Source organism: Hippocampus guttulatus, chromosome 10, assembly GCF_054856545.1.
Source record: "Hippocampus guttulatus isolate MCC_2025c chromosome 10, RoL_Hgut_1.0, whole genome shotgun sequence".
Classification (NCBI taxonomy): Eukaryota; Metazoa; Chordata; class Actinopteri; order Syngnathiformes; family Syngnathidae; genus Hippocampus; species Hippocampus guttulatus.
Window position 1 is genome coordinate 3,783,224 of NC_141270.1, and position 21,406 is coordinate 3,804,629.

Consider the following 21,406-nt stretch of genomic DNA (forward strand, 5'->3'; position numbering starts at 1 on the left):
CGACCCCAAAAAAACAAAAATAAATGAATATCTATTTATTTTCAAATGTCACTGACTCACCAAAGCAAAACGCCCTTTACCTGACAGGGCTTCCATCAGCATCAAAAGCGTGCCGACTCCTACCTTGTTTGTTTTTTTTATTTTATCCTCCCCACCCCCTCCTCCCGTGCCACATTTGCTCCGCTTTAGAAGGAGAAGAAAAATTCATAATTCAAGCGTCTGAAGGAAAATGACTAAGGCTGAAATATTGATGGCGTCGGCGCGAGCATTGCCGCTAACCGTTTGCCCGCCACTCCTGCCTCCTCCTTCCTCGCAGCTCTCGCAGGTGCTGCTAAGTGCTCTAAACCAGGACCTCGTCCAGTTCACACTCAAGGCGGGAGTGCAGGTGAACGTCTACGCCAGCAGACTGTCGCCAGGTGAGCGCGCTTGCACGCCCCCGGGAGGGGAGCACGCGGGTTCAATTCGGGTGACCGCACGGGTTGGATTTAATTCATGTGTGTCCTTTGTTGTTCATTTCCATTTGGGCTCTCGGTCTTCTTCTCTTAAGCTCCTCTGGTGGACGGCAGCGATAGCAGCCACAGCAGCACTGCAATTATCATGCTGGTGTCCGTGGCTCTGATGGGTCTGGTTGTCTTTGCCGTGTACAAATTCAAAAGGTACCGTACGTGCAACACGGACAACACACCGGCAAAGTTGCACAAAAATGCCTCGTTTTCAGGACATTTTTGACTCGGCGATACAATCAAGGATAAATACGTAACAGTGATGAGGCATTTTTAATAAGGCAGCTCATTATCATGAAGGTTATTTTAATGTCGAATGAATCACTTTATGGACTGAAACTCATCATCTGAGTCAAAGTAACAGAAGTGTGTTTTTAGCATAGCATTTGCAAATACGTCAACTGTAGCCTCATAGCATGTATGCTAACAGCATGTCCTGTTCAGCACATCACAGTGATTTAAAAAAACACTTTAAAAATAAATCAAATTAACAAAACTAAACTGAGATTTTAACCCACCAAGTCATAGATGAAATTGATTTATTTTATTTTGATTTTATTTGACCTGACCTCTTTTCCAAGGCAGAACTGACTGAGAGGGGCAGCAATTCCATTTCAAAATGTTATTTATTTATTTTTAAATATCAAACATTTTGAAATGCAATTTTTTACCACCCAAACAGAAAAGAAATTGGCACCGGTTCAGTGGAATCACCCACACAACACAGCGAGTCTTTCAAGAAATCTTATTGCAAGGTCCCTACAGAAAGGTACCGTGCGTGCACGCGTGCGTGGACATTTTGTCATAGTTGCCTCATTTAAATTCGTCCCACAGCCTGGCGACACGCACCTCTCTGCTGAACTCCCTCAAAACTTCCCACAAGTATTTCGCCGCCACATATCTCTGAGTTATGGACACGGGCGACACAATAATAGCTGCAGGAATAAGACAATTCCCCTCTGTCTCAATCTGTGCAATATTACAGCCAATGACAGCCTAATCAATTCTCCCCCGCCCCAAGTGCCAAATGGATGTCAGAGCTGCGCAGTTATCAATATTCATCTGCGTGACAATGTGAGGTTTGACCTTTAGGAAATGCTAAACACGGCCGCCGCAAGGTGAGGCGTCGCCCGTCAGCAATGGCAGTAAAGGGTGACGAGATAAGTCCTCCGACAATGTGTGGTGTAAAGTCAGGGCTGTACAGTAAATAGCCTGCACCGCCACATTTGCGTCGCACAGTGACTCACGTCTGGACTGGCGGAATTTGCTTGTTCGACTTCATGGAATGTATAGAATTTAACAGTACAGACTGAACAAAAAGAGTCCAACGACTGACCCTTGAGGGACCCCACATGTCATGGCCATTCGATTCACCGTGTCATGGCAATTGATTTATTCCTGGGTGATTTGAAGTGCTGCATCATTATGTTGTTTTGCTGCATGGCTTGTCACCCCCCCAAAGAAAAGTTTAGAATTGTTTAGCTTCCACAAGAGCACAACTACTCTACAGTTAGACAGGGCTATGGCCAGAGCACAAAAACAGCGTATAAGTACTGTACAATGAACAGTTGCGTCTATAAACGAAGATAATTACTATTTTTGTTGTTGTTGTTGTTTTTTTCCTGACCAGAAAAGAAACTGGAAAAGGAAGTCTTCTCTTTGTGGGAGTGGATGGGGCACGCGGTGACTGAAAAACGCGCACAATCTATAAAAGGGGGGCCGTCATTTGAGGGAATATGACACCTCATTACTGTCAAACTTCTACTACCGAAAATGTGAACAAAAATGCAAAGGGAGAGTGTGAATGCAAAAGAAAAAAAAAAGTTTGAGGCAGAACGATGGTGTGCCGCGGAGGGGATGAAAAATTGATTGAAGACGGAGGTGAACAATACAAAAGTGCAAGTGCGATGCCCGGTGGAACGCAAAGTGCCCCAGTTCCCCCGCTTTCAAGCAATCCTCCGGCGTCCTTAAAAATAGAGTGCCACGCATTATGTTTAGTGGAAGCATTAGCGCCGTGCACTTGATGGCAGCCCTCCATTAACTTGCCCCCAGATCTTATTATTTTTTTAAAAGAGCCCATCTCGCTTTCGGGTGACATTTCAGGATGAGCCGAATATGGACTTTAACCTTTCCGAGGTGAAGTTAATTTGACTTTGGAAACTTTGGATGCGCAACTGTTCAACGTCTCAGTACTGTTCTGACAACTCAATGTGCTTTGATAAGTCCAGATTGTTAGCTCGTTTCATATCGTTTCCCGCCGCTAGCCAGAATTAATTCATAGCGGGTGATTAGCATAGCGCTAAGGTGGAGCCGTCTGTGAGATTTCCCATTTGCCTTCCTCTTTTTTCTTTCTTTTTTTTTTATCCCTGTGCCGTGGATAGTTTTGGTCATTTTAACATGAGCTAACGCGTTCTAGTTTTCTGGAGTCCCATCAATAAATTTGCCCTTTTTCCCTCAAAGAGAGAGCAGTACACCAGTCAGCCAGAGGAGGCAGTATTTCATATTATCATTTGCGAGTATTAAGATAAGATAAGAAAGATAAGAAAACCTTTATTAGTCTCGCAATGGAGAAATTCCCAATTCACAGCAGCAAAGTTACGAAAGGGAAAGAAGTAGAACAACAACATATAGGAGCTGCTGGAAAGGCAGCCACTCTCACGGCGCCATTTTGAAGTCAAAATAACAAAAAGAACACAACACAACACATAGGACACAGACAGTCGTGCAATCTTCACCATTTTTCTGCATACACTTTGTTGTCTGAAGCAGTTACAGATGAAAGAGGAGAGGATCAAAGTGTCCTTTCACCAGTGGGTCAGAGACGTCATGCTCAGAATGTGCACACGTCTGCTACAAGCTAAGTTTTGAAAGCAAACACAAAGCTGTAGCGTCCATTAATGAAAAGAGATTAGTTGTGGGCATCGCTTTCAATATTCTGCCGTTAGCTGCTCCATGTTCAGGGCTACTTGTCAAGATGTTGTAAATATTCACAGCTTCCACACTCGGAGGACATTCGTTCATCCACAGAGGTTTTCGTCTGGATTTTATTCAGTGATGAGGCAGCGTTTTGTTTTGGCCTCTTTTTGTTTTAACTTGCAGTAGTTTCAGCCAAACAAGACCGTCACTGGCTGTTTGAACTCACTCTGAGCTTAAAATTCAATGCTGGATGCATTTACATTGTTTCGATACGCACTCGTGGAATCACATTTTATTTTCAGAGAGCATTTAAAGTGCCACTGTCACCATCGTAAAAGTTTTGAAAGAGACGGCGCGCGTGAGCAGCCGCTTGGGCAGGATTTCAAGTTCATGTATCTTGCGGCTCGAAGATGATTTCACTCTTCCTAATTTTGTCAATGGACTCCTCTTTCCTTTTGACTTGAAATGAAAAGATCACAAGCACGTTCCGAGCGCCTCCACTGACCCTGTCGCGCGCGTAGCGGCTAACGCTTTAGCCAGTCAACAGCCGGCCCATTGCATTTCCTCGTCTACGCTCTCAACCGGCGCGGGCGTGCCTTTTTAAAAATTCCATTTCCCATAACGTGTCCCCTTTTGACCCCCCAGGAAGATCCCAGGCCTCAAGACGTACACGGCGGAGCAGCCTGACAAAGAGCAAGAGGTCGTGCCCACAGTCACCTCCATGGCGGACGCGAAAGCCGAGGCGGACGGCCTGACCTCACTGGATCGCGTGGATGTACAGCTGGATTCAAAGAGCGCAGGTGCGTTTTGTCATTCTGTACGACATCACAAACAAGAAGCTATTCACCGGGCTTGGGCATCGGCGCTGACATGACTCGTAAAAGTACAAAAAAGGAGGCCAAAAGAGACAGGGCGATGAAAAGACTGTCAAAGGACTTCAAGGCGAGCTTCATCAGAGCGGGCGCGGCACATGATTAAACGCGGGGCCGATGCCGTCGTAGCATCATTACGAGAGAGAAAACACCTTGGCGTCGCTCGCGCTTAATGGCCTCGCTCCTTACACGGGTGCATAACTTAACCTTTCAATAAACGCGGAAGCCATTTGAAAGTTGAAGGTAATATTCCCCGCGTTTGTGCTTTTCAAAAAAAAAAAAAACAACTCCACATGATCAAACTGTCGAAAGACACATTGCCTCGGTGTGTTCTTTTACTTGAGTACTTTACTCAAGGAGTAGTTTATGGTGAAGGCGGCCCGGTAGTCCAGTGGTTAGCACGTCGGCTTCACAGTGCAGAGGTACCGGGTTCGATTCCAGCTCCTGGAGTTTGCATGTTCTCCCCGGGCCTGCGTGGGTTTTCTCCGGGTGCTCCGGTTTCCTCCAACATTCCAAAAACATGCATGGCAGGCTGATTGGACGCTCTAAATTGTCCCTAGGTGTGAGTGTGAGCGTGGTTGGTTGTTCGTCTCTGTGTGCCCTGCGATTGGCTGGCAACTGATTCAGGGTGTCCCCCGCCTACTGCCCGAAGACGGCTGGGATAGGCTCCAGCACCCCCCGCGACCCTGGTGAGGATCAAGCGGTTCGGAGATTGGATGGATGGATGGATAGTTTATGGTGTCTGCCAGCGTGTAAGCGCCTGCAGGTAAAGTGAAGAGGCACGATGGGGGGGGGGGGGGGGTGTGAGTTATTTATCCCGATAAAATAATTAGCGCACGGGGAAGCGCGGCGAAGAGGCTTGAAAGCATTTTCATCAAGGAACCTCGTCGCCGCCCCGGCTTGATTTACGCGGAGCCGCCGCAGCTTAGCGGTTGACCCATCAAAGATGAATGCGCACCCGAGCGCGGTTAAGAAACAAAAACAACAACAACAAAAAAAACCCAAGGAGCTCCTTATGCAAATGGGTACATAAAACTCCTCCTGTCTCTGTCCTCTCTTGTCCCTCGCCAGGCTACCTGCCATCGCACGCAGACATCAAGCTGTCTGATGAAGCGCCCCACGTGTTTTAATGTCGAGCGTCCATGAGGCACGCCAAAGCAATACATCTTCCCTGGCACTTACTTGCAGCGCGGTCACGATGAATGCTCTCGAGTGTTTTGCTACCCATGCAGAAGACGGCGCGGGCTGCTGGCTGCGACGCGCCCGCCTAATCCCTCCGAGGAGACTGTACAGATTTATACGCACCGGCCTCTCCGAATGGGACTCCTTTTTTGACTGGAGAGTATTTTTTTTGCAAGAACCTTGATCTTTTTATGTAAATAGTGTACAGTGTGTTCGGAACGGAAGCAAAAACGCCTGCCTCACGGACACTTCTCGAAAAAGTAGTGGAACAGCGGGACTAATTCCTTTTATTCTCGCTGTAGACCCCCCCCAACACACACACACACACACACACCAAAGCACATAAAGTGCATCATCGTCATGTTTCTTTGCTTACATGGATTTGACAGAAAATCTAGACCAAAATGCCAACTTTGATCATATTACAAGCGTTTTTTGTTCACGAAAGAAATTAAAAGATGTATGCACTGGTGACAAATGCTATCATACAACATATTGGGTGCAATAGGGCACTAATTTCCACCTTCGTCAGCCAATAACGTTATGGTTAAACATAGCTTTGAGTGGCCCGACTTGATCCAATATGGCTGCCAGGTTGGCATGTTGCTTAGCCAGGCTGCTGCAAGTCGAATTTAGACATTTTGGCTTCAAATCCTATTTTGAAACCCCAACACCCCTTTAAACTCTACTTTGAAATCCTAACACGATATTAAAACCCAACCTTGAAACCCGAACAAGATTTGAAAACCCTGGTTTGAAATCTTAACTCTAGTCTCAACCCCTAGTTTGAAACCCTAACCCTAATTTGAAACCCAAACCCTAGTTTGAAACCCAAACCCTAGTTTGAAAACCTAACCCTAATTTGAAACCCAAACCCTAGTTTGAAACCCAAACCCTAATTTGAAACCCAAACCCTAATTTGAAACCCTAACCCTAATTTGAAACCCAAACCCAAATTTCAAACCCAAACCCTAGTTTGAAACCCAAACCCTAGTTTGAAAACCTAACCCTAATTTTAAACCCTAACCCTAACCCGAATTTGAAACCGTAACCCTAGTTTGAAAACCTAACCCTAATTTGAAACCCAGACCCTAGTTTGAAACCCTAACCCTAGTTTGAAACCCTAACCCTAATTTGCAACCCTAACCCTAGTTTGAAACCCTAACCCTAATTTGAAACCCGGACCCTAGTTTGAAACCCTAACCCTAATTTGAAACCCTAACCCTAGTTTGAAGGTTTTGGTTGAATTTGAAACCCTAACTCGTGTTTAAAACCCCAAACTTAGCTTGAAACCATAAACCTCAATCAAGCCAACACATCCATCAATCAAACCCGTGATTTGAAACCCAACTTTAAAATCCTTACCTTGGTTTTCAACCCTCATCTGGAAGTCCATCTTCAAAACGTTGTTTGACATGTGCAATCGATGCTCGTGTCAAATTATCTTGCTAATCATTAAGGAATTATTTGGAGTTATTGGTAGCAACCGCTGTTCAAAATTTGTAGTATTGCACTTCAAAAAAATAACACAGCTAGTACACCGTGGCAAGGAATGTAAAGGAATGAAAAAAAAGGAATTGTCCTCGCTGTTCCGATGCTTTGGGAGGGAGTGACTCCAAATACGTTGTTTCGACTTTTGTTGACTTTGCCGTGGAAAGCACCTTATTGCCACTCCCAAGACAGCAACGGCAACCGGATTCATTCAGCAGGCCGCAATGGGCAAAATCTCATCGGCATCAAATGAAGGCTGCCAAAATCCAGCGGAGGAAGGACGGCCGCAACCTGCGTGCGCATCTATGCGTTCCACTGCCACTTCCTTTGCGGCCGACGACCAACAAAAAAAGATGCATGCGGATGAGACATCCGCCCAGTTGAGCGGACGGGAAACTCGACGTGCACGTCTTGGGGGGGAAAAAAAAAAACTAGCGCTGCACAAATGGATTGTTTTACAGCCAACGTGACACGCAAACAAGGAAATTTGTAATTTATCCGATGGAGGAAAAGCCTTTGTTGGAAGACAGCTCAAGTGCAACATACATTTGCAGCACAAATGGCTCCGGTGACAGTTTTTATGATGATTAAGAATTACTTTCATTTGACGACACGCATTCGTGTGTTTGCATTACCTTGAACTCACTCACCTTGGGAGCTTGAAAATTCGGCGTTTCCCATAAGCCGAACAGTACGTGCTGGCGGGGAAGATTTGGTCATAATACAGTTGACCCCCCCCCCCCATTATACCTATTCACTCTTTTTGTTTTTTTAACTTTTTTTTTTTAACTTATTATATTTTAAGCCTACCCATGTTAAAAAAAGACATTTTGTGCTCAGGCCATAGAAATTTAAATCTTAACTATGATGAAGTGAGATTTAACATTTGAAGGGACACGGACACAGACACACACACACCTATATAATAAAAATCTCAGTTTTGGTAATCACAGCCCCCCCCCCCCACCCCGCTTGGCACACAATGGCGCCAAATCACTACTTTTCTATTATATTGGGATTTGGCGCCATCTTGTGGCATTGTAGGGCCACAAGATGGCAGGGATCGATGGGTTAAATCGATCCCTGCATTCATTTTCTAATCTGCTTATCGTCGCGAGGGTCGCGGGGCGTGCTGGAGTCTTTCCCAGCCGTCTTCGGGCAGTAGGCGGGGTCCAACCTGAACTGGTTGCCAGCCAATAACAAGGTACACAGAGACCAACAACACTGCGGTCACAGTCACACCTACTGACAATTTAGAGCATAGGTGTCAAACTCAGTTCCTGGAGGGCCGGAGTTTGACTCCCCTGATCTATAATAACGCGTTTTTAGCCGAAAAAAACGACCATGTATAGTGAGGCGTTTTGAGGCGAAAAAAATGACCATGTATAGTAAGGCGATTTTCGACGAAAAAAACGACCATGTACACTGTATATAGTCAGGCGTTTTAGCTGAAAAAAATGACCATGTATCGTAAGGCGTTTTAACCCGTAAAAAACGACCATGTATAAAAAGGCGATTTTCGACAAAAAAAACGACCATGTATATATAGTAAGGCGTTTTTAGCTGTAAAAAAATGACCATGTATAGTGAGGCGTTTTGAGCCGAAAAAAACAACAATGTATAGTAAGGCGATTTTCGACGAAAAAAACGACAATGTATCGTGAGGCGTTTTGAGCCTAAAAAAACGACCATGTATAATAAGGCGATTTTCGACGAAAAAAAATGACCATGTATCGTGAGGCGTTTTGAGCCGAAAAAAACAACCATGTATAGTAAGGCGATTTTCGCCGAAAAAAAACGACCATGTAAAGTAAGGCGATTTTCGACCAAAAAAACAACCATGTATAGTAAGGCGTTTTTAGCCGGAAAAAAACGTCCATGTATAGTGATGCGTTTTGAGCCAAAAAATCCGACCATGTATAGTAATGCGTTTTGAGCTGAAAAAAAAACCCATAGTATATAGTAAGGCGTTTTTAGCCCGAAAAAAACGACAGTATAAGATAGTAAGGTGTTTTCACCCGAAAAAACGACATAGTATAGTATGGCGTTTTTAGCCTGAAAAAACGACCATGTACAGTAAGGCGTTTTTAGCAGGAAAAAAAACGACCATGTATAGTAAGGCGATTTTCGACCAAAAAAACATCCATGTATAGTAAGGCGTTTTTAGCCCGAAAAAACGACCATGTATAGTAAGGCGTTTTTAGCCCGAAAAAACGACATTATAGTAAGGCGTTTTTAGCCCGAAAAAAACGACCATGTATAGGAAGGCATTTTTCGCCCGAAAAAACGACCATGTATAGTAAGGCATTTTTAGCCTGAAAAAACGACCCTGTATAGGAAGGCGTTTTTCGCCCGAAAAAACGACATAGTATATATAGTAAGGCGTTTTTCGCCCGAAAAAACGACATAGTATAGTAAGGCGTTTTTCGCCCGAAAAAACGACATAGTATAGTAAGGCGTTTTTAGCCCGAAAAAAAGACCATGTATAGGAAGGCGTTTTTAGCCCGAAAAAATGACATAGTATAGAAAGGCGTTTTTAGCCCGAAAAAAAGACCATGTATAGGAAGGCGTTTTTAGCCCGAAAAAAACGACCATGTATAGTAAGGCGTTTTTCGCACGAAAAAAACGACATAGTATAGTAAGGCGTTTTTCGCACGAAAAAACGGCCATGTATAGTAAGGCGTTTTTAGCCCGAAAAAATGACATTGTATAGTAAGGCGTTTTTAGCCCGAAAAAACGACATAGTATTGTAAGGCGTTTTTAGCCCGAAAAAACGACCATGTATAGTAAGGCGTTTTTAGCCCGAATAAACGTCATAGATATAGTAAGGCGTTTTTCGCCCGAAAAAAACAACATAGTAGAGTAAGGCGTTTTTTTCACCTCTGTCATCAATTCTTTGAGCCGGATTTGAACCAGCGACCTAAGGATGTCTATATGCGCCACTACAGGCCTCCGCTCTACCAGCTGAGCTATCGAAGGGTACAAATATCAAATTTTAAAAGTGCTTAAAGGCTTTATAAAGTGAGTGCAGAAGAGCAAGAATGAGAACTTCCCCTCTGTGTCGTCAATCCTTCGAGCCGGATTTGAACCAGCGACCTAAGGATGTCTGTATGCGCCACTACAGTCCTCCGCTCTACCAGCTGAGCTATCGAAGGGTACAAATAACGAATTTTAGAAGTGCTTAAAGGCTTCATAAAGTGAGTGCAGAAGAGCAAGAATGAGAACTGCTCCTCTGTGTCGTCAATCCTTCGAGCCGGATTTGAACCAGTGACCTAAGGATGTCTGCATGCGCCACCACAGTCCTCCGCTCTACCAGCTGAGCTATGGAAGGGTAAAAAAAAATATATATATACTTTTCATCATTCTTAAAGGGTGCGTTTTTAGCCGAAAACGCCCATGTATAGTGTGTCGTTTTTAGCTGAAAAAAACGACCATGTATAGTAAGGCGTTTTTAGTCGTTTTAGTTTTGGGCTAAAAACGCCTTACTATACTATGTCGTTTTTTCGGGCGAAGAACGCCTTACTATACCTGGTCGTTTTTTTCGAGCTAAAAACACCTTACTATACTATGTCGTTTTTTGCGGGCGAAAAAAACCTTACTATACTGTCGTTTTTTTTCGGGCGAAAAATGCCTTACTATACATGGTCGTTTTTTTCGGGCTAAAAACACCTTACTATACTATGTCGTTTTTTTCGGGCGAAAAACGCCTTACTATGTGTCGTTTTTTTCAGGCGAAAAACGCCTTACTATACGATGTTTTTTCGGGCTAAAAAGGCCTCACTATACATGGTCGTTTTTTTCGGGCGAAAAACGCCTTACTATACTATGTCGTTTTTTTCGGGCTAAAAACGCCTTACTATACATGGTCGGTTTTTTTCGGGCTAAAAACGCCTTACTATACTATGTCGTTTTTTTGGGCTAAAAACGCCTTACTATATATACTATGTCGTTTTTTTCGTGCTAAAAACGCCTTACTATACTATGTCGTTTTTTTCGTGCGAAAAACGCCTTACTATACATGGTCGTTTTTTCGGGCTAAAAACGCCTTACTATACATGGTCGTTTTTTTCGGGCGAAAAACGCCTTACTATACAATGTCGTTTTTTCGGGCTAAAAACGCCTTACTATACTATGTCGTTTTTTCGGGCTAAAAACGCCTTACTATACAATGTCATTTTTTCGGGCTAAAAACGCCTTACTATACATGGCCGTTTTTTCGTGCGAAAAACGCCTTACTATACTATGTCGTTTTTTTCGTGCGAAAAACGCCTTACTATACAATGTCGTTTTTTCGGGCTAAAAACGCTTTACTATACTATGTCGTTTTTTCGGGCTAAAAACGCCTTACTATACTATGTTGTTTTTTCGGGATAAAAACGGCTTACTATACTATGTCGTTTTTTCAGGCTAAAAACGCCTTACTATACATGGTCGTTTTTTTCGGGCGAAAAACGCCTTACTATACTATGTCGTTTTTTCGGGCTAAAAACGCCTTACTATATATACTATGTCGTTTTTTTCGGGCTAAAAACGCCTTACTATACTATGTCGTTTTTTTCGTGCGAAAAACGCCTTACTATACATGGTCGTTTTTTCGGGCTAAAAACGCCTTACTATACATGGTCGTTTTTTTCGGGCGAAAAACGCCTTACTATACTATGTCGTTTTTTCGGGCTAAAAACGCTTTACTATACTATGTCGTTTTTTCGGGCTAAAAACGCCTTACTATACTATGTCGTTTTTTCGGGATAAAAACGGCTTACTATACTATGTCGTTTTTTCGGGCTAAAAACGCCTTACTATGCTATGTCGGGGGTTTTTCGGGCGAAAAACGCCTTACTATCCTGTCGTTTTTTTCGGGCGAAAAACGCCTTACTATACTATGTCGTTTTTTTTCGGGCGAAAAACGCCTTACTATACTATGTCGTTTTTTCGGGCTAAAAACGCCTTACTATACTATGTCGTTTTTTCGGGCTAAAAACGGCTTACTATACTATGTCGTTTTTTCAGGCTAAAAACGCCTTACTATACTATGTCGTTTTTTCGGGCTAAAAACGGCTTACTATACTATGTCGTTTTTTTCGGGCGAAAAACGCCTTACCATACTATGTCGTTTTTACGAGCCAAAAAAGCCGTACTATTCATTGTTGATTTTTTTCCGCCTAAAACGCCTTACTATACATGGTCGGTTTTTTTCCGGCTAAAAACGCCTTACTATACTATGTCGTTTTTTCGGGCTAAAAACGCCTTACTATATGTCGTTTTTTTCGGGCTAAAAACGCCTTACTATACTATGTCGTTTTTTTCGTGCGAAAACGCCTTACTATACTATGTCGTTTTTTCGGCTAAAAACGCCTTACTATACATGGTCGTTTTTTCGGGCTAAAAACACCTTACTATACATGGTCGTTTTTTTCAGGCGAAAAATGCCTTACTATGTCATTTTTTTCAGGCTAAAAACGCCTTACTATACATGGTCGTTTTTTCGGGCTAAAAACGCCTTACTATACTATGTCGTTTTTTCAGGCTAAAAACGCCTTACTATACTATGTCGTTTTTTCGGGCTAAAAACGGCTTACTATACTATGTCGTTTTTTTCGGGCGAAAAACGCCTTACCATACTATGTCGTTTTTACGAGCCAAAAACGCCGTACTATACATGGTCGGTTTTTTTCGGGCTAAAAACGCCTTACTATACTATGTCGTTTTTTCGGGCTAAAAACGCCTTACTATATGTCGTTTTTTTCGTGCTAAAAACGCCTTACTATACTATGTCGTTTTTTTCGTGCGAAAAACGCCTTACTATACTATGTCGTTTTTTCGGCTAAAAACGCCTTACTATACATGGTCGTTTTTTCGGGCTAAAAACACCTTACTATACATGGTCATTTTTTTCAGGCTAAAAACGCCTTACTATACATGGTCGTTTTTTCGGGCTAAAAACGCCTTTCTATACATGGTCGTTTTTTCGGGCTAAAAACACCTTACTATACATGGTCATTTTTTTCAGGCTAAAAACGCCTTACTATACATGGTCGTTTTTTCGGGCTAAAAACGCCTTACTATACTATGTCGTTTTTTCGGGCTAAAAACACCTTACTATACATGGCGGTTTTTTTCGGGCGAAAAACTTCTTACCATGCTATGTCGTTTTTACGGGCCAAAAACGCCGTACTATTCATCGTTGATTTTTTTTCAGCCTAAAACGCCTTACTATACATGGACGGTTTTTTCGGCTCAAAACGACTCACTATACACAGACGTTTTTTTCGGCTAAAAACGCCTTACAATACATGGTCGTTTTTTTTTTTGTAGAAAATCGCCTTACTTTACATGGTCGTTTTTTTCGGCTAAAAACGCCTTACAATACATGGTCGTTTTTTTTTTTGTAGAAAATCGCCTTACTTTACATGGTCGTTTTTTTCGGCTCAAAACGCCACACTATACATGGTCGTTTTTTTTTTTTTCGGCTAAAAACGCCTTACTATAAATTTTGCCGTGGGGGTGGGGGCGGGGGGGGGTTCGGCTAAAAACGCCTTACTATAGATCAGGGGAGTCAAACTCCGGTCCTCGAGGGCCGTTGTCCTGCATGTTTTCCAAGTCTCCCTGTTGCAACACACCTGATTCAAATGATCAGAACATCAGCAAGCTCTGCGGAAGCTTGACATTGAACCTGTTCATTTGAATCAGGTGTGTTGCAACAGGGAGACTTGGAAAACATGCAGGACAGCGGCCCTCCAGGACCTGAGTTTGACACCTATGATTTAGAGTGATCAATCAGCGTGCCAGGTGTTTGCAAAAATTGAAATTGTAAGAGGAAACCGAGAACATGCAAACTCCACACAGGGAGCCCTGAGCCGAAATTGAACCCTGCTCCTCTGCACTGGGAAGCCGGCGCACTAACCAGTCGACCACTAGGCGACGTACCACAATGTAAAACAGAAATCCATTCAGCAAGAAACAAAGTAGCCACCTTTGATTCAGCAGGCCACATGAAATGATGAGTTTGACACTTTTATTGTGGAGGATTTCTTGTTTTACCAAAAGCAGGCATAAATGACACTTTGCAACCATAGGGGGGCGCCCTGGTTCCCCAAACCCGCAGTTCCAAGTATTTGTTGTGGCGATAAAAAGATCCATCGCAAAACAATAACGGTAACATATCAACCTGGAAATGTGGACATCTTAAACTCTTATTCAGTTTGCATCCATGCCGAGAAACCCGCCGTCGACTCAAGGTCGGCCCTCAAGGAGCCGACGGAGAAAAGGTTGTGGGCTTGTCCGTCCGCCTCGCCGCGAGGGCAGCGGCGACGGAGAAGACGTATCTCCTGTCAAGCCAGCTGAGCCTACGCGGCGGCCGAGCGTGGTTTGCTTGGATAAATGCTGGCATTCGAGATCCCCCCCCCCCCCCCCAGTTTTTTAGTGTCGTCAGCGTTCTGTGTCAGTAAAGACAAATGGATGAGTGCGCTTTTTTGGGGGGGGGGGGGTCTTCTCATCCTGCGGTCGAGCCTTGAGAACTTGAGATAAAATGCGCTCGTCGCGGGCTGAATGCCATCACTGAAGAATTTTCTGCTTGTATTCTTTCACGTGAAGACTTGTGGACTTTCTTGCATGATGTTTGGTTCTCTGCTGCTTTGTACATTTTTTGATATATTGAAAAAAAAAAGAATGTAAATAGCAGTATGTTCATTTCTCAGTGGCTCATTCAGTTGAAGTGATGTGATTATTCAGTGGGTTGTTGGTGCTTATTTTTTTGCAGAATAAAGTCAAAACCTCAGAAAGGCTTTGTTTTGGGGTTTGGGATGAGCACAAGTGGATGTGGCCGCTCGGTGAGGAAGTGCTACCTCCACAAGTGAAAATATGTTTTTGTGTAGGCTTTGCATTAGCTCTGTAGTTACCAAAATTCACAGCGCACAACTGATTTTTATGTCTCGGCTCTGCCACAGGTGCAAGAAAAAAACAACACAACAATGCAACTTTAAATGTTTCTACAGCTTAGGAGACTTTGACTTTGCTTCGGCTCTCACCAAAAAGTTCCGCGGCGGTCCGACGACATCTAAGGACAATTAGCAGCAACGTAGCGGCGGGTATCAAATGGGCCACTTCCAGCGACTTTCCTGCTGCGCGACAAATTAATTATCCCCTTGCCCCTGGAAGAAAGCGGGGGAGAAAGTCTGGGAGTCGCACCTCGAATGAGTAATGTCCCCGCACACAATAACCCGCAGCAAACACCGGGCGCCACAATGCGGAATTGATGAGCGTCTTTCCTTTCATCGAGTGCGACATTACGGCGGCAGAGCATCCATTAGCGATTGTTGTCGCCATTCAATTAGACAAGGACTTTGCCAGCACATCTACGAGCAGTTAGCGAGAGAGAAGATAGAGCAAAGGGTGCCCTGCGAGAAGGTTCCCGGGGCGCACGTGGCAAACGGGAGTGATGAAGATCGGTGTGAGATGTTGAGAGCGGCAAAACGAAAAAAAGGCTGCGGGTCGATGGAGGTTGGGGGGGTGGAAGTTAATTCGGCCTTTTTTGACGTGTGGAGAACACCTTGATGAGAACTCTTCAAATAGTCCCTTGGGAATCGCTTCGGTTCGGTAGGAAGGGGATGGAGCTCACTTTTGAGTGTAAGCTGTCAAATATACATCAAATTATTCTGACCCTTTGAATTACATGAGAAAGCGGTCAAAGTCTGCGAAAATGCACTTTTAAGAGGGAATTTTTTAAAAAAAGTTTTCTTCTGCCTTTCTTTAGCTGGAAGTGGAGCCTTAGAGAGAGTAGAAGGAAATATGAACAGTATTCAGCACAAAAATTTCAGGCTTCTGCTGGTAAGCAAAAGCAAATGTCAGGCAGGAAAAGCCTACTTAGAACAAAGGAAATGTATTTGGGCGCAATGAGAAGCACTTTCAATGGTGGCAGGTGAGTGCTGACTGCCATTTAAAGAGCTTGAATATGATTGGTTCTTTCAAAAGACAGCCCCAAACACAAATTATAAGTGAGTGTGCACAATTATGCAATCACAATACTATAGTTGTTTCGGTCTAGATTTTATCATGAAAATATATATATATTTTTTTTAATAATCCAATGGAGTCCGACAATTTATAAATCACATTATGGCGGAAAAGGTGAGTCATGTTGCAAAAACGCGGCATTTGAACTGGGCGGCGTAGACTTTTTATATCCTCTGTATAGCTTTGGATTTGTCTTATTCGCTTTTTTTAAGGATTCTTTTTTAACATTTTCACAAAATAAATCTCCAAAATAATTGTACTTACTATCGACATATCAAAAATATACAGTAAATTCATTCAAGTTCTATATTATGCTAGAAAGTTACCTTGAATCCTTTTAAAAAAAATTATGACTTTTGAAACGTGAGATTTTTAAAAACTATTAACAAAACCAAAAACATGTTTTTTTGGGGTTATCACGGACGTTTCCAAAATAAGTCAAAAACACAGTCAAAAATATCCCATGGAGACCTTTAATTTGAGGTATGACTTGATGTGGTTTGTAGCAAATTGACTTCTGACCTTATTGGTGAACCAAAAACTCATTTTGGTGGTCATCTTGCCGTCTAATGATGATATACAGTATTTACACATTCTGAAATCTCCCCTGAATACCTTGACATTGATTAGGTTTGTTGCAAACAGATTCCAGACCTGTTAATGGTCAACTTTAACCCCAAACTTTTTTTTTTGGTGGGTCATCATATCATCTCATTAAGACATACTGACCAAAGAGTTAGAGAGCCGTACAGCTCTCATCAGCTGCCCAATAGAGGGGGAATAAAACGGTGTCATACAAAAATACATTTATTCTGAACAGTTTCAAAATGTACTCACAGTAAGAAAAACAACAAACACAAAAAAAAAAAAAGTCATGTGTAGTAAGAGATCATGCTCACTGCTCGGTCATCGCACAAGTGGACTATAGAACAAGGCGTTTCATTTTTGTTTATTTCGTGTGCCAAGAAAGCTTTAAACTCACTATGACAGAGAACAATTGCTCACCCTAATATACTCTTCGATGTTTTTTTTTCTCCATTTTTTTTCTCATTTTTACAGTTGATTAGGGCATGCGAGTGTCAAAATGTGGACAGAAGTCGATTGGTGAGACATTACTGGACAAGGAGACGATGAGTTCAAATGAAGCCGTCGAGCTGTCCATTTCCTTCTCTTGATTTTATGTACACGTGTCAAGTTACAAAATGGCTGCCGATTCAGCAGTCAAGCTGTCGCGTCATCGCGTTTGTTCACCTTTTGCGGGCCGCTCTCATAAGAGTTTTCGTAGGAATTCGGACAAAAGGGCGACCGAGACATACTTAGTAGAAAACGGAGCACACTTTGGGCTTTTGCTTTTTCAAGTACAGTGAACCTCGATTTTTTTTTTTTTTAAACAGGCAAGACAGATTATCAAGTCGTGGACTTTGGTGCAGTTTTACGCTTTGTTGTTCCCACAGAGGAGACAGAATACTGTATGTGCTTATTATTGTCAGCACTGTTTGTACGCGTTGCTACTCCATGTGAGTTAAAACTCCGTTTACACTGAAATCGATGTCAAAAGTGCCCTCGGGCTGGCATTGCGAACGAAGCCATGAAACCAGGCGAGCCGTGACGTTTACGACACTTTGACGTCAACTTGACGCCAGACACATTTCTCAACTTGAAATCTGGTGACTGCATATGGGCAGGGCAAAACTACATATTTAAAAAAAAAATTTTTTTTTATATGGTTTCTGTCAAACGCAAGTAACGGGTTCACTGCCGTGTGCTTTTTTGGCCCAATAAAGGTTTTCATCTTGTCATGTTTGTGCAGTCGTCCAGTTTAACACCCAATCTAGAGTGAGATTTTATTTTATTTTTCCACACCATTTCCTACGAAATCCCTCATGTTTCCCTGAAACACTTCCTTACAGTCTAGCTTGGCAAACCAATCCGCATTTTTCTGAAAGTATTGTAAAGTAGCTACTCGACTCTGGAGTGTGAAAACATGACTCGGGAAACGAGAGCGACCATCAGCATGAAAGAACTATTCTGAAAAAGAGAAGCTGACAAAGCCAACCATCGCAGCACAATTGAAACGACGACATTGTGTACTTACTGGGTAACAGTGTGCGTGTCTTTAGACGTTTGTACAGTTTGGATATTCCCTGGTGACAATTCGATCCGTATTCCTCCCCAGTGACGCTGGAAAGCAAGAAGGCAAATCGTTACGCAGCAGTTATGGCAGAGGGAAGCTGACGGTTCAAATTGGATGGACGAATGGATGTTTTTTTTTGGGGGGGGGGGTTGTTTTGTTTTTTCATCATCATGTCATCCTCCATGAAGGCAGATTGACAGAAACGATTGGAGATCTGAGAAGTCCACACCATGATTTGGCGCGAAAAGATTTTTTTTTGGGCCACGTTCCATTTTGGATTTTGACCTCGCTGAAGATCTAAAACCAGAAAACCAATGTGGTGATTTTCAAGTAGTTAGCTGCTGATTGGTCACCAAAAAACTCACTTTTTTTTTTTTTTTTAAATAGAGACCCAGACGAACAAGTTGTAGTTATTAGGCAGCGTTATTGAGCAATCGTCGCTCCGAACTGACTACTCCGCGCAGAGATTAAAAAATTGTACCTGTCCAAATCTTCATTGCAACCTTTAGGAGAAGGTTAATGGATTCATCTTCTCCGAGTTGGAAACACCTTGGCTTCGCTTCATCCAGGAAGTTACAAAATGCAATAACTTGATTATGTAGGGGGAGGCGAAGTGAAGGAGGGAGATTTGCCGTTTATACGTTGGTTACACGATGACTACATTTCCCTTTCACCCATCACAGAAATGTATTACGGTATTCTTTTTTTTGGGGGGGGGGGGGCGGAAAACTCATAGTTTAAGATTATATTCAATGCGCAGTGAGAATTTTGTCTTTTGAAAAATACACTATTGATTTATAATGAAGTCGCGTGTTGTCTTATTATATTTTTTATTGTTGAATTTTACCATTTTAGAATTGTGTACAATTTTTTACCTGCATCTTATTTGAAGTTCTATTTTTTTTTCTTTACAGCTTTACATATTTCTAAATTGTATTTTTACTGGGTTTAAAAATATATATATTCTTTTCATTTTACAGTATTTTTTTTTGCATTTTTTTCTGTAGTTTTTCATTGGTGTATTTATACTTGGCATTTTATTGTATTCATTGACTTATTTAGTTGTCTGCATATTTTTAACCGCCAGTTTAAAAAAAGGGTTTCACTACTTTTTTAATACGTTGCAAAACTTGTCATTCTTATTTTCCTGCACATTTGTAAACAGTATTTTTCTGTTTGGTTTTTTTATTCGTTTTTTTTTTTTAACATTGTTAATAGCCTTTATGACGTCATTATTTTAATTGTACAGTACTTTTTTTTTTTTTTTATTGTGAAGGAACCCAAATCCGTTTTTCATGGACGGAAGCAATTGAAGCAACGGCTTTTAATGTCTGAGCTATTAATCCTCATGTAATCCAAGGGGCGACCCTCCAACAGCGAGAGCCGATGATGGATTTGACGCTTTTGGCACACCTGATTGGAAACGCTTTCATCTCAAAAGAAGACTCCAAGTGAGACTTGAGGGATGTGATGGCGGCAAAAAATAAAAAATAAAAAAGGTAAATGACTTTCACCCCGCGAGCTTGAGGGAAAAAAAATCGTCAACAACCGTCGCTTGTTTCACACTAGCGACCACTTGGAAAGAAAGAAGCAGCAGGAGAGGAAGAAAACGTGTCAAGAAGAAAAAAAAAAGTCTGCGGCCTTCGTGTCATGTGAGAGGAATGAAATGAATGCCTCTGTCAATCAAAAGTAAGCGTTATTGTCTGAGAATTTTTTTTTTGGATCTCATTTATGGGCAGCGTGGTGGACTAGTGTTTAGCACGACTGCCCCAGCGATGAGAGTACTCCAGCTTCCTTTCCCTTTTTTTTTTTTTTTTTTTTTTTAAATTTTGGTCATTTGTCATCATTGTTTATTTTGATGTCATTTGATTGATTCTTGTGTTTGCATCAACTGTAAAAAAAGATATTTTATTTGTGGGCATGACTGTATTTTAGCTATGTGAAGCAATATTAGCCCTTTCATGCACCCTGTAACCTGATAACATGATAAGCTGTAGCAACTGCTGTCAAAGGGTTATTTATAATTATTATATTATATTATGAAATATACATATATTTGGTTTTGTTTACTCACATATCCCTAATTCTTGAATGTTATTAATTCTGAACACAGCTATGAGTTGTGTCAATCACATCACCTATTTCAAACTTTTTTTTTTTTTGTATTCTTGATTCAGTGTAGATGGATAAGTTTTGAAACAATTTGCTTCTCTCCTTTTTTTTTTGTCATGTTACAAAGACCAGGCCTTTGAACAGGGGTGTGTCGACTTTTTATGTTGTTAGTGTAGGCCAGGGGTGTCAAATCAAACTCCTTTTAGTCGCGGACCAATTTGGAGTCTTCCCTCGGAGGGCCGTAATGACAGTGAAACCACAAAATTATTACTTGTACACAAAAAAATAATAGATTTCTAGTTTTGAAATCAGTCAAGTCAATTTTAATAGTTTGTTCAATTATTGTTCAAGTGAGTGTAAACCGGGTAACAAAATGATTGCAAAATCTCAACGTTATTTATTACACATGACAATTTGAAATTTCGGTACAGATTTTAGCAAGTTGACACACATGATTTGTTTTCGCGGGCCACATAAAATGACCTGGTGGGCCAGATCTGGCCCCCGGCCCTTGAGTTTGGCACCTGTGGTGTAAGCGGTTCACGTCAGAATTGAGTATCCTTTGGTTGACTTTATTTCGATTAAATACGTCATGAATATTTAGGTCGAAATGTTTTTAAAATATACTTTATAAATAAATACGTTCCACCGGGGGGTTACTTGGGTGTTTCATTGCTGTTCGGATTAAAATTTCATAAATCTGAGCAGCCCTGCTTGAACGTGAGCAGGTGCACTTGAGGGCGTGGACGCCGAGTGAGCTCGCTTGAAGTCGACGACATTCCTAAGCCTCCTGCAGTGACAGCCTCACTTGCAATCGTATATTAACGTGTCACACATGTTCCCGCACTCCATTTAACGCTGTCATGTTGGCGTCCAAGCTGTCGTTTGTCAAGTGACGGCATTTAAAAAATAAAATAAAATTTAAAAGGCGAGGAAAGAAGCTCACCTCGTTTCCTGGCGTCCAGCTCCTTTTCCATGAAGTCCTTCTCTGAGGGGAAGTCGGCGAGGTTGACCTTGGACATGTCGTCCTTCTGACTGACCGTGCTGATCACCTCGGGTTCCTTCTCACGACTGTCCTCCGTCTCCACGTGGATCCAAGGGATTTTCCTTCATGGGACAGAAAGGGAAAGAAGATGAGGCGAAAAAAAGATCCGAAATTTGAGGCGGGGGGGGGGGGGGGGAGT

General features: G+C 42.3%; 2 protein-coding genes and 2 non-coding genes across 7 annotated transcripts in view; 1 reads left to right on the top strand and 3 right to left on the bottom strand.

The window, feature by feature from the left end:
• Positions 1 to 7,572, top strand: part of LOC147198938 (VPS10 domain-containing receptor SorCS1-like) — a 93,938-nt gene extending 86,366 nt beyond the window's left edge. For 2 of the 3 annotated variants that reach the window (XM_086121821.1, XM_086121819.1), the window contains 5 exons: positions 317 to 416; positions 548 to 656; positions 1,186 to 1,272; positions 4,065 to 4,219; positions 5,363 to 7,572. In XM_086121821.1, coding sequence (XP_085977947.1) covers positions 317 to 416; positions 548 to 656; positions 1,186 to 1,272; positions 4,065 to 4,219; positions 5,363 to 5,421 — 510 coding nt within the window. In that variant the 3' untranslated portion in view covers positions 5,422 to 7,572. The remainder of the gene's footprint in view (positions 1 to 316; positions 417 to 547; positions 657 to 1,185; positions 1,273 to 4,064; positions 4,220 to 5,362) is intronic. The other variant, XM_086121820.1, reaches the window with a different exon arrangement.
• Positions 7,573 to 10,032: 2,460 nt separating this feature from the next.
• trnay-gua (transfer RNA tyrosine (anticodon GUA)) lies at positions 10,033 to 10,119 on the bottom strand. The gene is given in 2 exon segments: positions 10,033 to 10,068; positions 10,083 to 10,119. It is a non-coding gene; the product is annotated as a tRNA-Tyr (tRNA).
• An 89-nt stretch (positions 10,120 to 10,208) lies between these two features.
• Positions 10,209 to 10,295, bottom strand: trnah-gug (transfer RNA histidin (anticodon GUG)). Its single transcript is given in 2 exon segments — positions 10,209 to 10,244; positions 10,259 to 10,295. It is a non-coding gene; the product is annotated as a tRNA-His (tRNA).
• A 6,140-nt stretch (positions 10,296 to 16,435) lies between these two features.
• sorcs3b (sortilin related VPS10 domain containing receptor 3b) overlaps positions 16,436 to 21,406 on the bottom strand; it is a 59,243-nt gene continuing 54,272 nt past the window's right edge. For both annotated transcript variants that reach the window (XM_086122346.1, XM_086122345.1), the window contains exons 26-27: positions 21,169 to 21,329; positions 16,436 to 18,157 (exon numbers count right to left, since the gene is read on the bottom strand). In XM_086122346.1, coding sequence (XP_085978472.1) covers positions 18,093 to 18,157; positions 21,169 to 21,329 — 226 coding nt within the window. In that variant the 3' untranslated portion in view covers positions 16,436 to 18,092. The remainder of the gene's footprint in view (positions 18,158 to 21,168; positions 21,330 to 21,406) is intronic.